The sequence below is a fragment of the Centrocercus urophasianus genome, unplaced genomic scaffold, assembly GCF_019232065.1.
Source record: "Centrocercus urophasianus isolate 14NV4802_14NV808 unplaced genomic scaffold, USGS_Curo_1.0 seq_16, whole genome shotgun sequence".
Classification (NCBI taxonomy): Eukaryota; Metazoa; Chordata; class Aves; order Galliformes; family Phasianidae; genus Centrocercus; species Centrocercus urophasianus.
In genome coordinates this window covers 23,616,038-23,632,724 of record NW_024884711.1, presented here as the reverse complement: position 1 = coordinate 23,632,724, position 16,687 = coordinate 23,616,038, and the positions used below count along the sequence as shown (strand labels likewise).

Sequence of the window (16,687 nt, the reverse complement as noted above, 5' to 3'; positions counted from 1 at the left end):
CTCCGGCCGGTCGGGGGGAGCGGCCCCGGGCAGCCCCGGGAGGCGCGGCGGGAGCTGGGGGCGGGGGCTGCCGGCCGGGGCGGGGGCTGGCGCGGGGCTGGGATGATAAAAGCGGGGGTAATTGCATTTAGGCAAATGAGGCAGCCTCGGCCCTCCCCGTCGCCAGGTCTATAAAGTGCGGAGCGCTCCCGCGGGCGGCCAATGCGCGGCGAGCAGCGCTCGGCTCCCGCTGCGAACGGTGCGTGTCCGTCTGTCCGTCCGTCCGTCCGTTCGTCTGTCAGTGTGTGCCTGCAGGCGTTAGAGTGCGTGTCTGTGTGCTTGTGGGGGTACGTGCTTGTGGACTTCTGTGGGTGTATGTCTGTATGATGTGTCGGGCTGTATAGGAGAAAGAGTGCCTGCATGTCTTGTGCATTCACACCTGTGTGCTGCATGTGCAAGCCTGGCTCAGGGTGTATCTGGTGGTGTGTGTGAGCATCCCTGGACAGAGTGCGTGTGGAGAGCTCTGTGTGTGCAGCTCATGTGTGTCACGGGTGAGCTTATAACTAGATCTACATGTACATGCCTAGGTGTGCATAAATGTGAGGGTGTTTTCAGATGCACACACATCTGTGTGTGAAGGTGTGTGCCCATGTAGCTCTGTGCTTTGGTCTGAGGATGGGTGCACCTTGATGTGTGTCTGCATGTTGTGGTGCCCAGCTGCAGGGTTTATGCACACCCAGGGCAGCAGGCGTGTGTCTGTGTGTGTGTGATCTGTCCCTGAATGTGTAGGTGTGCAGAGTACCCTGCAGGCACTTACCCTGCACTCCACAGGACATCAAGACGGCCATGAGGCTCCCTCTGGCTTTCACCGTGCTGCTGCTGGCCTCTGCACAGGCACTGGCTGATGAGATGGCAGCTCCCGATGACCTCAGCTACTGGGCAGACTGGGCCGACGGTGAGCAGAAGGTGAGTGCTGAAGCTGAGGGCAGGGTGAGTGCTGGGGGTGCTGGGACTGTGCTGAGTGCCATGCTGTCACCCCACAGGAGGAGCTGCCGCTTCCTCTGGAGCACTTTCTGCAGAGGATGGCAAGGAGACCCCGGCCCCAGCAGTTCTTCGGCCTCATGGGCAAGCGGGATGCAGGTGAGCCAGACAAGGGCACCCCTGCATGCTGTGCCAGCATCCATCCTCACTCCAAAGAGGTCCCCTTCCCTTCTCACTTTGTTTTTCTCCAGAGTTTTTTTGTTGCTTGTTCAAGCTTAGTATAAGATAAACCCCCAGTCAGAAAGGAACGGGTTTCAGGTTAAACTGCTGAGTACACACAGTAAGGAGTATGTTGGCATCAGATTTTGTTGTCTCTTCAAAGAGAAATGCAATCGTAAACATCACCTTAATTTTCCTTATGTCTCTGGAGCGTGCTTGGTGTCATTTCTTTATTTGATGCCTTAAAATAATGCAGTAACATTGTATATGTTTGCCTGTTTGTGGTCCTTTTTTTTTGATTTTTATTTTTAATTACTCTTCCCTTTTTTTTTTCTTTCCTTTCTCCTCCAACCAGGATATGGCCAGATCTCCCACAAAAGTAAGTTGAAAAATGTAAATATTTTAAATACTTATGTGAAGATGCTCTGATGGAGAACTGCATGTTTCAGGGTGCAGGTGTGGCTGAGTTTAGATGAGGAATGGCAGCACCAGAGGTGGATCACTGCTCCACCCCACGGTCATGTCTCAAACCTGTACTCAGTATGAGCCGCCACTCGCTGGGAGATCTCAATCCACATTAAAGTGAGGATGCTGCAGCTCTTAATTTCTCAGGGGGCTCTGTAAACCTTTCTTAGAAGCGAGGCAGGCTTGCTGCCAGGCTCAGAGAGGAACAATTAAGACAGCAAACTTTGGAAGATTAGAACTGTGAATTCCCAAATCCCTGAGCATGATTCCAGGGATAAGTGAGATGCCGTGAGGTGCTCCCTGTGCTGTCTGGGTTTCAGTCAGCCCTACTCACAGCAGGACTGGCTGCTGATCTGCCCTACAAACAGGAGCAGCCAACAGAAGCAGTGTGCGTTCTCTGCTTTGTGCCTGTGCCACACTGAGTGGGAGGTGGTGTCAGCAGTGTGCTGTATCCTGCTTGTGCACAAGGACAGGTGTATTCTCTATCTGAAGATGCTTAAATAGGATCTGAAGACCTAATCAGCTTAAAAATTATTTTCTTACTTTGTGAGACCTCCTCTGCCCACACAGAGGTCAATAAGTTCTCTGTTCATCACTGGATTTTGTCACTGGAAGACCAATTACAGAGTCAAACATCCTGCTGGCTAAAGTAAAAAAAACCTGCAGCCTTCCAAAGCTGCTTCAGCGCCTGCGAGGTCTGAAATTGTTCCTCTGGGCCTGTAGATGAAGTAGCCAGGCAAAATTCTTCCCAAAGAGAAATCTCTGTTTGCCTCAAAAGTCAGCTTAGAGAAAGAAGAATGGCTCCTTTTCCATCCTTACCTGAACTACAGCTGTTGCCACATCTGATACGTGCCAGAGGCCAAAAGCTGGAGTAATTTATCCTCTACAAATCCAGTGGCTTGAGGAGTGCTCAGTGGAACAGGAAGGTAATAAATATTCCACAAATAGAGCCTGGCTGTCTGACTTAGACACGGCCAGACAGCATCGCACTGGTTCCATCTCTAGTAAGGCTCTGCCTGGTTGGTGAGGAGGGTTTAACACCTACAGGTAGAGTAGGTGTATCATACAGATGAAAGCTCTGCCAGGACGCTGCCTTTGACAAGACCGACAAAACTGTATCAGGAAATGAGTAAGAGTCAGTTACTGGTTGTTGCTTTTCTGTCATATTTAAACAAAGAAAAGAAGCAACGCATGTCAATCTGAGTCAGTAACCAGTATTTGTTCTCCGTGCTCTGAGAGTGGCATGAAAAATGAGTATGTGAGATGAATGATTTTGAAGTCTGTGTCTTCTTTCCTTGTAGAATGCATTGTCTTAAGAACCCTCCTATTTAAAATGTATTAAAACACCCCCAAATATATTTTTTCAGGGCATAAAACAGACTCCTTTGTAGGACTTATGGGCAAAAGATCTTTAAGTTCTGGTACGTATGTGACTGAATCAGTAATACACAGCTGCTTAACTCTGTTGCCCCTGTTCTCACCCATGGGCTGGTAGAAGAGAGCTCTCTGAGAAGGGACTGGGGCTTTCTGAATTCACATGTGTCAGGGTGCCCCTGGCCCTGCTTTCTGGTGTGGCTGGACCTGCTGCTGGCTGCCACCAAGCTGGTGAATTAAGGTGATGGTCCCCAGGGCGCTTCCCTCACTCCCCTGTCCTTTCCAGTGTGTGTTCTTCTTGTCTTCAAGGTGCTATGACAAGGAAGCGACACTTCACTGATGCATCAGGGGAAAAAAAAACCAAACATGTTTAACCATGTTAAACATTTTGGCTTTTAATTTTATCCACAAAATGGAAAAGCTACAAACAAATACTTAAATCCTTGAATGAATGCTGTGAATTTCTACTATTTTCCCATAGCCTTCCTCCCTTACAAGCATGAGCCTGTAGGTGATTCTGGGCTGCCAGGAGCTCCAGCTCTGCTTTGGGGCTGCGATGAAAAAATCATAAAGCCACAAATGCTTTCAATGAAGCCATCATGAGTCATAAAGCATCAGTTAATTCCTTAGTATAGGAATTTTAAAAAAAAGAATGAAAAAAACCCCAAGCCCTAATGCCCATTTCATGTCTCTGAAATAGTTTTCTGTTTTGTTAAATGGATGATAAAAGTTAAATTACTAGCTGACACCTTTATATTATGTGGATACATGCTGTGATCTATATTCTGCAATTATGGTTGTCAGGAACTTTTATTTTCAATTAATCCCTGTTCAGACTAGTAATATTGCTCTCTGCATCATCTTGCAAATTGCTATGTATCATGAATAATTTCGTACAATTTTATCTGTGGTGGCAATAGCTATTAAATACATAATACCTGTAAATATCTCTGCTATCATAAAAGTAAATAGCCTGGAAGTAACAAATGGGGTTTTGTAATCCCAATGGAATCATTTGTGTGAGTATGAGGATGCAGTATACAGCAAATGTTTGAAAAAGGCAAAGATTTGATTGCTTTGATTTCAAAATTTCTGGCATAGTTGGAGTACTGTGCTGTGGTATTTAAGTATTTATCTATAACAAAGGGAAATAATGAGGTTTTACCCTGCTGAGATGTGGCTGACATGAAAAACCACACCTCACTGTGATGGTGACACTCAGAAGTGGCAGCTCCTGCAGCACATCGTGCTGAATGCCCCCTGGGTTGCAGGGTGCTCACGCACGCCGGGCTTGCGCTCTGCAGTGCTTCCTTGGGGTCACAGCAGTGGTGACCAGCTCTGCCTGCTGAGGTCAAGCCCTGCCCAGAAGTGCTCTGCAGAGCTCCCTCATGTTAGAGCAGCAAGGAGGGAAGCTCTCTCACCACTGCTGAGTGCTGTTTTTGACTGGACTGCTATAGATGGCAGTTGCCCATGGGGTGCTCTGGGTTTAGCCTAGCTTCTGCTGCTGCAGCCTTTGGTACAAGTTATGGCTGTGAGTACGGGCTGGAAGCAAGGAAGGTTTATGCTGGGAACAGGAGGTGGGAATGTCAGTGCAGAAAGTCTTTTAGATTCAGGCATTGATTTCAGTGCTCAAGTCCCCTCTTCGTAATGGAATACTGGAAGATGAAAAGGTTCTGAGCTAAGAGTATTTCAGGCAGCTCATAGATGAGAAGCAAAAGGCACAGACCCTCAGCATCCTGAAGGATTACATGTTCTGAGGGGCAGAACCAAATTAAGCAGCTGGGGGCTCTGCCAGGACCCCACATCTCTGCTGGCAGCAGCCTCCGAGCAGCTCTGTGGGGCAGGAGCATCACTGGGAGGTGGGAAACCTTGGAGTTCTCATGGAGCTGCAGCCTCCCTGCTCCCTTGCTGCAGGCGCCATGTGGGCTGAGGGATTATGTGTGGCTGTTTAATGTGTCTCATGCTTTTCTGCTTCTTGCAGGGTCCTCTGAAAGGAGCATAGCACAGAATTACGAGCGAAGGCGTAAATGATACATTCCCGCGCGTTATTTATTAAACTTTATTTGTTCCAATGGCCAATGCGGTGTAATATAAACCAACCACTGTATGGAATAATTATTTATTTAACAATACTAAATGGTTTTGCGTTGTTTGGTTTTTGTTTTTTGTTTTTTTTTTTTTTTTTTGAGTTAGACATTCAATAAGATGATTATTTTTCATGTAGTGGCAGCGACACATGTTGCATAGGAGCATTGGGTCCTGGAAGGACATCTTCAGGACCAGTGACCTTGGTGACGTCTCACAACAAAGCACATTGTTCAATATGACCTGTAGAGTTATGTTCACCAATCAGAGGTTCTTTTATTCATCAAAAATGAGTCTGTATCAGCTTCACAACCATGCAGAACAGAGCTGATGTACAGTCTAGTGCCTCGATTTGTTTTCATGGTTTATAATGTACTGTAATTTCTGTATCAAAATATATTTGTATCATTGCAGCATGTTTTACGTTTTCTGACTACATATCTATATATTTTAAAAAGGTGGGAGGGGTAAGGTTTGAATGTGAATCCGAAGTCTTCATTTCGTAGCCTGGAATTTTATGATAGTAACATTTTAAATAAAATCTGCTCTGGGGATTTTGCAACATACTTCCTTTGGTGATAGTGATGGCGTTATTTCCAGAATGAGACACAGATCCAAGAAACTGATCTCAGACTAGAATACACTGCAGCATAATGACTTCCTTTTGCAGGGAGGCTGTGGGCCTCCTCCTGTAGGGCTGGTGACAGCTTTGCGGGATTTGCTACTGGAGGCAGCAGCTCTGGGTCACTCAAGGTGCCACCCCTATGGAATCCAAAGTCTGCGCTGGCTGAGTGAGAAGGGCCCACTGTGTCCTCCAGTTCATTTTCTGGATTTCATCCACTATTGTCTGTTATTTGAAAGCCAAGCTTTTAATAAATTGTAGCCCTCTGATTCACAATAAAAACACCTGTTGACTTGGACCAATGCAATGTAAGAGAAAAACATGTGGGTATAATTACCTTTTTAATTAAAATGTCTGGTTACTATATTTCCAGACAGTCTCAAAATGCTACATTCACCTCACCAGCTGCCAAAGCATCTGGAGATCTATTTTTTTTCCATCTGCTAAAAGCTATCATTCTCTGTTGCCTTCATACAAGCCTTCATTGTAGACTAACCAGCAGTAAAAACATAGTCTGTACAAGCTGAATTTCAAAATAAGCAGTACAAAAGGAGTAACTAGTTGTTGTTTTCCATTTTTGAAGTGAACTCAGCAAAATCAATTTTCAAGTTTATCTGAGACATTCCCACAGCTGTACCTATTAGCAGTGCTGACAGACATAGGCCCTTCCTTCTGCTGTATATTGATGAGATTCCCCCAGAGCCTCCTCTTCCCCAGACTGAACAGCCCCCGCTCTCTCAGCCTCTCCTCACAGCACAGATGTTCCAGTCGCTCCATCATGTTGGTGGGCCATCCTCAGACTCTGCAGTGCCCAGGTCTCTCCTGCACTGAGGAGCCCAGAACTGGACCCAGCATTGCAGGTGTGGTCTCACCGACACTCAGTGAGGGGCTGCGTTGGCTCCCGCTGAGCTCAGTGAGCAGGGGAAGCTGTGCTGAGCTGCAGGCATTGCTGAGGGATCACAGCCATATGCACGTGTGCACTGAGTAATGCTCAGTGAAGGGGGAAGAACAAATAGCCCCAGACAGCAGGGAGGGTGAGTCTCATACATGTGGAAGGCAGCACAGGTGTTAGTTAACAGTGTCCAGTAGAGGTAAGGCCTGAATCTTCTGGTGGAACCATTTTCCCTGGAAGGAAAAGCTGACCCTTCAGCTTCACAAACCCTCCTGTTATATGGATCCCTGCAGAATGCTTATCAACATTTGAAACAGCTTGTCTTCATTTCTGATAGCATAATAAAGCAAGGTTTGTGCTAATTCACGTTTTGAACAAGAAAACTGGCATTGATGTCTATGCTTGCACAGAAACACATTCCCAGGTACGAATAGAACAACCACACAACATGAGACAGGGACTGAAACATTCCAGCTAACTCCGCCAGCAGCAAAAAATGGGTAGCATTTCAGGGCAGTTTCCCCAGTTTGAGAAGGAGCATTTGGGAGCATGTTTGGAGCAGCAGCCCATCCCTGCAGTGTGCAGGGAGGACATGCCTCACTTCAGTGATGCTCTGGAGGATGAGAAAGAGGAGGAGGGGAAGATTCCTGTTTCCCTCCGGTGTTCTGCCCATGCTCATCTCACTGCCATCAGGGTCCTCCTGATGCTACAAGGCAAAAGTGCAAATTCACAGCCTAATTCTTATGCCTTTATTTCTGCTTTTATTAGAAACAATATAGTTTATGCGTTATTGAGAGCTAAAACTTCAGATGTACTTTTTAATCATTTGTCTTAATCTCCCTTGTGAGGCAGTTCTCTCCCTTAGCTTTTAAATACTTTTACGTGATAGACAGCATTGTAGCCCCAGGCCACCTGCGTGTTCAGCCCCACAACTCAACTGCAAGTTCTGGGAGGGTTTCACTGAGCCCCCCACCGCTCTGTCACTTCCAGCCACATCCATGACACAGGCAGAGCCATTCCTGTTTGTAACAGCCTGACATCATCGGTGAAGCTACAGTATGGCATCAATCAGTGAAATGGGAGTAAGCTTTTAGAAAAAAAATATTGAAAATCTGTCTAGGAAGTCAGCACAGAAAGCAATCCCAGAGTGATGCTGGTAATTGTCCCACTGGGGAGGAGCTGTAGGCAGTTTGACATTGCAGGCACCTTCAAAGCACTCTGCCTCCTTTTTGCTTCTATTTTCCCCCAGAAATACATCATACACATGCTTTATGGCTGGTGGCTGCTCACTTGCTGCCCACCAGCGCAACTTTGTGTCCCGTATCCCAGTTCCTTCTGGCTCCCCCATGTTTGCTGGTTCTGAACCGGGAAGCAGCTCCTCACTTCCATCATCACAGTTAATTAAGGCATAGAGTAAAACCTGAATGATTAATGTTGCAACAAGTTAACACTTGGCTGAAGTAAGACCCTATCGGCAATCCCCATGGAGGCTACAGTTGGTAATGTCTCTCTCACACACAAATGCACTCCCCTCCCCAGGCAGGGGATGCTGAACCCACACTCTCAGCAGCCTGCCTTGAAACGTGACCCAGAAGACAGTCAGCTCCATCCATCACCACCACTGCTCTGCTGTATTGAGGCTGTTTTCCCACCATGCAGATGTGGCAAAATTCACTGCGCAAGACTGCCAGAGGTCTGCCCCTGCCTGCAGCTCACACCAGGGCAGCTTGGGTCTCGCAATACTTGCCCACCCAGCTGCCACTAGTGAGTCCTTTGTTGCTGTCCTGCAAGGCTGCTGGCTTTCAGTACAGTCCTAAGCAAAAGAAGAGGAAGAATCTGGAAATGTCTGAGCAGAGTGATCCCTGCAGAGGAGCCCAGTCCCCCGATATTGTTAGCTGGAGCAGAGTAGCACCAAGAGTTGTTTTTTAAATTATTCATGTGATTCTTAAAAATGCTGTTTTTTTTCAGACTAAGCCAATAAGAGCTCCTTCAGAGCTACCAAGAACCATTATCTATATGAAGACTTTGTCCCTGTATGTACCTAAACTACAGCTCAGATAACTGCTTCAGCATAAAGAGAACTGTGCAAGTCCCTCTGCGAACTTTGTTATAGACCAAATTTTCCTGAGCAATTCCCATAGCCACAATATTGTAGACTTTGTTAATGAGCATTGCCAGTATGCTAGGACAGGAGCACGCAGCAGCTCTTTCCCCAGGACATTGCCACACTACTCTGCCAGGATGCAGCTGCCTGTGGGACTGCATACAGTGTGGCGTCCTCTTGCTATCTACAGAATGGTGCACTTCCCTTGTAGGAAACAGTTGATACCTGAAGGGTAGGTTTGTGTTTGTTTTTGTTTTGCTGTCAGCAAGTGTAGAGTGCTCGAATCTATCTACATCCTTCAGGGACACTATGGAGACCCTCTTCACATTACTCTCAGTGTTTCTGAAAGAGCACAGACTGACACATTTGTCAACAGGAGGGGCATCTAGGATCTGCGGAATTCACAGAACCGCAGAATCACAGGGGTTGGAAGGGTCCTCAAGTGATCATCACGTCCAACCTCCCTGCTAAACACTTACCCAACAACAGGTTGCATAGGCGGGCGTCCAGATAGGTCTTGAATACCTCCACAGAAGGAGATTCCATAGCCTCCCTGGGCAGCCTGTTCCAGTGCTGCATCACCCTTACTGGAAAGAAGTTCTTCTTCATGATCTTCCTGTGTTCAGGCTTTAGGCCATTTCTCCTTGTCTTATAGCTACACACCACCAAGGAGAGCCTGGTCTCAGCCATTTATCTCTCACTGCATTTTAGATATTTATGAAAATATTTATATTTATTTCATAGAATCACAGGATGGTTTGGGTTGGAAGGGTTTTAAGATCATCTAGTTCCTACCCCTTAGCTAAAGGCAGGGACACCTCCCTTTGGATCAGGTTGCTCAGAGCCCCATCCAGCCTGGCCTTGCACGCTTCCAGGGAGGAGGCAATCACAACCTCTCAGGGCAACCTGTTCCAGTGTCTCACCACCTTCACAGTAAAGAATTTCTTCCTACATGCCCTTACAAAAAGTCCTTCCCCAGCTTTTCTGTAGGCCCCCTTCAGGTACTGGAAGGCCACTATAAGGTCCCCCTGGAGCCTTCTCTTTTCCAGGCTGAAGAGCCCCACGTCTCTCAGCCTGTCCCTGTGGGGTAGGTGCTCCCAAAAGGCATAAGCACACGTAGAAAAGCACTACAATTCAAGCAACATCCTCCAGAAGAAAACCTTGCTTGGATAAGACATTCCTTTGTTGCTGAAGGAACAAACACATACAACAGGGCTACATTAAGACTTCATTTCAAAGCAGAAGTTAAACATTGAACCTCTCTGATAACAGACTTTCTGAGTGAAAAATGGGCTATAGTTATACCTTTTAAGTTATATGATGGGCACAACTGCAAAATTAAGTTTTCAGGATGATAAAAAAGCAATATTTTAAGAAACATTTTGCATATACCTGCAGTTATTTAAAGGTGAAACATTTTGCTTATGCACTTAGCTGTTTTTTTAATTGCTCACAGGATGTGCCCATGCACTTGAGATTATTTTAATAGCTGTACACCATGCAGCTGAGGAAATTATGTTGCTTGCTGTTTCATTTTTCTTACAGCTTTTGTTTGTGAGACGCATCAAACAGTGCAATACTGGGATTCCACGCAGAAAAAGAGCTGCTGTTTGTTCTCATTAAGGCCTGCAGGGCAGCCCATGCTCAGTCCTCCCCTGTGCTGTGCTCCCAGCTGCAGCTCAAGCAGCCTTGGGCCCTGGCACCTGCTGCATGTCCTGGTGCTGCAGCAGGTGCTGCTTGGGGTGGGCTGCTTTGAAGGAAATCACCTGGAAAGGAAGACATCAGCATAAATGATTTCCTTTCAAAGTGCACACTTCTGTTCGGTGCTGAGAGCTCACCAAGAGTTTATTTGCTTATCTTTTTCAATTGTTTTCTAAGGAAAGTTTTGTTTTATCATCGTTGCTGGGATTGCTGCGTGTAAAGCACACAGCTACCTGCATTGCAAGAGGATGATTTATTGCACTGAATATGAAATATGAATATCTCATCCACCACTTACCAGTACAATGGCTAAATGAATATGGGCTGGAGCACTTTGCAGCTCAGACAATGTATGTTTGTTAGCAAAAGAAAAAATAATAAAGTAGAAACAATAATAACATTTTTCTTCTGTCCCTCTCAAGCCAATTGAATTTGCTCTGCTTCCCAGATTGAAGTGTTTGTGTTGAACAGCAACCAACAAGCCCATTACATATTACAAACCATATTAGAGAAAGTCAGCTTGAACTATAACATTGATACATTATTAGTACATTTCAAAGATATTTATTTAATGGTAGTAGATTTTATGGTGAATTACGTAGCCAAGATAGAACCTTTCATATTTTCCTTTGCCAAGCAAAACAGATGTTTCAAAGCTTTTAATGCCAATTCTTACAAAGCTTGTCCAAGAGGCTCCTCGAGAAAGGTGCCCAAAGCCAACACAGTGCTGACAAATCTCACTTTCTCTGATGTTTTCGACTTGTAGCGGGGTCATAGGATTATATGAGATTCCCAAACTTTGTGCTGTACAAGAAATGAAGTTTACAGGCAATACATTAAGAAAATAAAATATTAAAATGGCTCAGAAAGGAGAATATTTCCATTATAACAGAAATGGAATGTTTCAGTGAGTCTTATAAAATTTCACGAGTTTCACCACATTAGTTTGGAGGAGCTTATAAACAGAAGGGACATCACCTGTTTACATGGCCTGATAGTGATAGGACCTGTGGGAATGTCTTTAAACTAAAAAAAGGGGAAATTTAGGTTAGATGTTAAGAAAAAATTCATTACTGAGAAGGCAGTAAGGTGCTGGCACTGCTGCCCAGAGAGCTGTGGTGCCCCATCCCTGCAGGTGCTCAAGACCAGACTGGACGGGGCCCTGGGCAGACTGAGCTGCTGGGGGGGGGGAGGGGGGGCAGCCCTGCCCATGGCACAGGGTTAGAACTGGATGATCTTCAAGGTACCTTCCAACCCAAGCCATTCCATGATTCTATGTAAAATACGTCTATCTATCTTTCATTGGTGCAAAGAGCATTTTTAAGATTTTCTCAGCAGGACTTTTGATTTGAGCTTTCAACCTTTTGGTCAACTCTTAGAATTGTGCAGTAAAAGTTTTCACTTCCTGACACAGAAAATACGTGCAGAAGCTGCCATGGAGTATCGCTTCCTTAATCTTTATTAATATTTGGCTATTAACTCACGTGGTGATGCTAAGAAACAAGAGGGAATTTATTTCTATTTGTACTAGAGATTCAGCAGTTTTACCTGAATGGGATATTTCGGTGATCTGAAACTCAGAGCATGCAAGCTTTTTGGTTATCCAAAAAAAGAAGAAAAAAAAAAGCATATTTAAAACAATTTAAATTGTATCACAAAATACTGTATTGAGAAGAACTACACAAGTCCTTTCTGAAAGGAAACCATGAGCAGGGCCCAGTAGCACCATCCAGCAGCCAGAATCCCTTCTTTCATGCAGCTTTCACTGACAGAGATAACCATGCTCCAAAACACAGGAAGAGAAGTGAGCTCAGGCGTTCAGAGCAGCAAGGTGACCACAGTGCTCTCTGTAGCACACTGCTACACCTTTTATACACACCTCAAGAGATACAACAACCTCAATACTCCCAAACACACACTTTAAGCATTTGACCCAGCTGACCATTTGGCCACTGCTGTAGTATTTAAGGGTGATTATGGCACAGTCCTAAAGTTCAATACTTTTTCAAAGCCCTGCTCCACTGAAATGCCCATGAATCTGTTTTTGCCTCTACTGAGCAAAGGAGATCAAAAGTTATAATGGAACAAAAAACGGCCCCTGATTGTTTGCAACATTATTTCAGGTAATGTAATTGAATATAATGAGTGATACCTCCTGTACTTTGGTTTTGATATTGATTCCTTCAGATTTGTCTAAAATAGAAACAATTAAACAAGCAAATAATGATCCTGAGATTTAGATTAAAGATAAACCTTAAACAAGAAGCACATTCCATAGAGTATCCTGAATGGAGCCATCCACTTTGGCCTGTCAAATAATGGTATGGTTTCAGAGGCAATTACATTTGCTATTTACCTATCTTTCTCCCTGTGTTTGAAGTAAAAACAATGTGTTACCTTGCTCCACTTTTTGCTTAGCCTTGCACACCAAGATATCTCTTCATCCACTGAACTGCAACTTACAAGGAACATAAATGGGAGAAGCTGTGGAGCTGCCGAGCACAAAATCACTCCATCTCCGGTCCTGTAAGCACCACGTGCCAGGCATCACCTGGAATGTGCTCTGTGGCTCTTGGTACTTAGCAGAGGTGAGACAGGAACTCAAAGGCCAAATGTAACTATTGTTCTATTGTCAGCAGCCTGATAATAACAATATTTATCTTAAATGTGTGCTGGTTGCCCATCACCTGTTCCTTACCCAGTTGTTAAAAACTGCTGATGTCCCTGTAATACCAACTTTCTATGAAATAATCTGTAGTAAAGTGTTGTGTCTGAAGACAGAAGAAAGTTTTGTTCCACTGTGACACCAGGCTTCCTACCATCCCAGCTGCAGACCTGCTCTTTGGCACTTCAAAATTAGCAATGAGAAATCAGCTGGGAGCCAGAGAGATGCAAATATTAAGGGCAGCTTTTATCCACCGGGATAATGTAGCATCTTTCATTCCCTCTGAGGAATTGTGACAGAGCCAAGTCATCACTGGAAAGTATTTGCATATTAAAATTGTTTCATTATCTCATAAAAGTCTCTAATCAGTCATTGGTGTGCTAAGAGAAGAAGAACGTTAACCAAAAGGAAGAGGAAATAAATGCAAATACATCTTCACAATCCCAAGCAGCAAAAGACTACAAAAATATCAGGTAGATTTGGGACAAAAAGTAATGACAAAAATAATAAAAATATGATTTTGACCATGATAAAAGGAAATACACCATAGTAGTTGATTCTTTCATAGGCTACCCCAGTAAGACATTTATGCAGAGGACACACTTCTACAGAGAGTCAGCCACTGCATTTATCTTCTTTTTCTATTTCAAGCTGGGGCAGTAAGCCGTGCTTAATTTTAAACATGACAGGAGGGCTGTCTGACAGCTCCAGCTGTTTCAGCTTGTGCTCTTCTGCACCACAGCAGAAGTATCTGAGCAAAATTCAACATGAATCACCCTGAGCTGTTTTGAAATCATTTAATTCTTTAACAGATAAGGAGGTATGATTTAAAAATAAATAAATCATGCTGAGGGATTTGAACAAAATTTCTGTAGCCTGGCATCCGTCACAAGTCATATTTGGAAAATACAGGGAGACAAGGGAAAAAAAAACAACTACAACACACCAAAGAGACACCTCTAGACCTACCAGCACCATTGGTGGCTTCTCCCTGTGGAAGGCTGTAGGTTTCTGGGAGCACAGGTATGGCTCCATCCCCTTTCTCACCCCTCACCTACATGAGCTTCTGACTTTTGCCCTCATGACATTCACCTTACAATTGCACACTGCCCACGTACACTCAAATTATCTTCCTCCCAGACCAGGTCCTACAGGCCCTCACTTGAATGAGTAACACTGCTGGAAGTGTTTCAATCCTCAACTACCCTGGCCTGGCCAGATCTGAGCTGGTGGCTCTGCCTGGGCTCACTGGCACCATGGCATGACTCTCTCAGCCACATGACCTTCCTGATGCCCCAAAGGGCAGCAAACATTCAGTAGGGACACAGCTGTCCAGCAGCATCTCCTGGCACACAGCATAAAAGTACGGCCTCAATCTCACGGCTATGCTGCACAATTGCACTCAAAAGAGAGAGGAAGCCTGCTTCACTTCCCCCCGGAAACATATTTAAGTTCTAGATCCCCATTTTTCTCCCGCAGAGAAGAAAATAATAACAAAAATTCCACCTTCCTGCTGAAAACTCCAAACCAAGATCATTGTAACAAAGGGAGCACATGCAGCCAGAAGTGAAGAAAACGTGGATCCCAGCTGGCCATTCCTGAACTTACCTCCACAGCATCTTCAGAAGGCAGAGAAATGAAATGGCTCTGCTAAAGAGGGGAGAGGGGCTGAATTGCTTTTTGCAGCTCATCAGGGAAGTTTATGTTGGAGTGAGGAGCTGAGCACAAGTTTCCCATCCCCTTAGAAAATGAGAAGTTCAAAACCTGTGCTGATAGCAGCATCTCACTGTGCCTCACAGAACGACATGTGAGGCATTATTTCAGAAAATGGAGCTGAGTATCACTCCAAAATGCACACATCTCTTTTCTCAATGACCTTTGAGTTGGCAATGCACCTTTTGCATGAGTAACTCATCCACTGCCAAGATAGGCAACTCTACCACCACCTAAACCAGATTCTGCACTAAAAACTCATACTGATTTATGGCCCATGAAGCTCTAAATTCCCAGACACTGGCTCTGTGTGGAGTCCTCTGTGTCAGCAGACTTTTTAGCTGCGGGCAGTGAAGAAAAAAATCCTTTTTGCAATTCAGAAAAGACCAGAAAGGGCAGACTGCTCGAAGCTGGGATTCCTGCACATTTCTGAAATACACCACAAGGAATCCAAACATCTGCAGAGGGCAGTCCATCATCTGCCCAGGTAACAGCAACCTGTTCGCCCACCGTGCAGCTCCCCTATGCTTCCTCACCTACCTGATTTAAGCTGGAGGAAACAATCACATCATCTTCCTGCCTGTCCTCAGAGGCTGCCATAAGAGTTACAATTAGCATCAATTGGGATAATCATTCTATTTGCATTTTTAAGCTATTATTAGCAAGCCGTCAGTCAGCCAATAATTTGCATCACTACCTACCTCCTTTTTGTGCTAAAATAATAATGGTTTTAATCAAAAGCAATTTGTATTAATATATGTTTTGCCCCAGGTGTTAAGAGCAGTCTCCAAGAGCGGTGGCGAGAGATGTTAAATAACACCATTTATTAATATAGATGACTACTGATAGCCTTGGAAGTAGCAGAAATGGAGGCTCTTTTTGCAGGCAGCTTCTTAGCAGAACTCCCAGGCACACAGAGGGTCACACACTGCATGAACACCTATGCTCCCTACATTAACAATCACAAGAATGGTGTGGAGGAGTAGATCTCAGAGTAAAACCAATGTTTCCCATTCCACAGCCCAGTGCTACCTTACACATTCCTTAGAACTAGCATTATCTACTTGTTTCAACTCACATTTCTGATTTGTAATATCATAACTGGTTTTAAATTACTTTCAAAAGCAACAATGAGTGCACTCAGTGCATTTAGCTCTGAGCTGCCTTCTCACCTGCAGCACCAGCATAATAAGCTCTGCGCGGTATCTCGCGAGCAAGTTTAATTAACCCTTTCCTTTCTATTATCTTTGCTCCTGTTCTAATCTAATGCTTAATAATAAATCCCATCAACAAGCGCATGTGAAAAACCGAGCTCCGGACACAAAGCGGAACCGGACAACAGCGGCTTTCAGGACCACGAGCGGGCAGCTCGCGGCGCCGGGCTGCCAGCGGCTGCCAGCGGCTGCCCTCTGCCGGCCGGGAAGGGCCGAGAAGGAATTCTGCCTGCTCTACAGCACAGCGATGCTCCGCCCTGCCCAGGCGCAGGCTTCTTCGTAGAGAAAAGTGGTCCCTCGTTGCTGATACCTAATCGGCTATAATAACGTGTGAACATAGTCCTGATTATTTTTTTCCCCAAATTAAATGTGGAAAGAAAAGGAGGTGAACGCAGAAAGACAGAAAGTAAAACTTTTTGGAGAAGAGAAAGCTCCGGGTAGACCTCCTTGTGGCCTTCCAATACTAGAAGGGAGCACAGAAAAAGGAGGAGAATGGCTGTTCATGAGGATGGATAGTGATAGGACAAGGGGGAATGGTTTTAACTGAGACAGGGGAGGTTTGGGTTAGATATTAGGAGGAATTTTCACAAAGAAGGGGGTGAGGCACTGGAACAGGTTGCCCAAGGAGGCTGTGGATGCCCCATTCCTGAAGGCATTCAAGGCCTGGATGTGG

General features: G+C 45.1%; 2 protein-coding genes across 4 annotated transcripts in view; one reads left to right on the top strand and one right to left on the bottom strand.

The window, feature by feature from the left end:
- The first annotated feature begins 201 nt into the window (after positions 1 to 201).
- On the top strand, positions 202 to 5,669 carry TAC1 (tachykinin precursor 1). Of its 3 annotated transcripts, none has more exons than XM_042817309.1 (6): positions 202 to 272; positions 789 to 945; positions 1,023 to 1,119; positions 1,535 to 1,558; positions 3,012 to 3,065; positions 5,000 to 5,669. In XM_042817309.1, the coding sequence occupies exons 1-6, from the start codon at positions 202 to 204 to the stop codon at positions 5,047 to 5,049; spliced, it is 453 nt and encodes a 150-aa protein (XP_042673243.1). In that variant the 3' UTR covers positions 5,050 to 5,669. The 3 variants fall into 3 exon arrangements, with proteins under 3 accessions (XP_042673243.1, XP_042673240.1, XP_042673241.1); XM_042817306.1 differs by having other exon boundaries at positions 215 to 238; positions 811 to 945; XM_042817307.1 differs by lacking the exon at positions 3,012 to 3,065 and having other exon boundaries at positions 215 to 238; positions 811 to 945.
- Positions 5,670 to 10,400: 4,731 nt separating this feature from the next.
- ASNS (asparagine synthetase (glutamine-hydrolyzing)) overlaps positions 10,401 to 16,687 on the bottom strand; it is an 11,197-nt gene continuing 4,910 nt past the window's right edge. Inside the window, exons 6-7 of the mRNA XM_042816884.1 lie at positions 15,341 to 15,393; positions 10,401 to 10,487 (exon numbers count right to left, since the gene is read on the bottom strand). Coding sequence (XP_042672818.1) covers positions 10,401 to 10,487; positions 15,341 to 15,393 — 140 coding nt within the window. The remainder of the gene's footprint in view (positions 10,488 to 15,340; positions 15,394 to 16,687) is intronic.

Bases quoted from the DNA above. Each gene is read 5' to 3' on its own strand.
- TAC1 (XM_042817309.1), top strand. From the start codon at position 202: ATGCGCGGCGAGCAGCGCTCGGCTCCCGCTGCGAACGGTGCGTGTCCG. The intron at 273-788 runs GTCTGTCAGTGT...AGTACCCTGCAG, and splicing joins GTCCGTCCGTCCGTCCGTTC to GCACTTACCCTGCACTCCAC. The intron at 1,120-1,534 runs GTGAGCCAGACA...TCCTCCAACCAG, and splicing joins CATGGGCAAGCGGGATGCAG to GATATGGCCAGATCTCCCAC.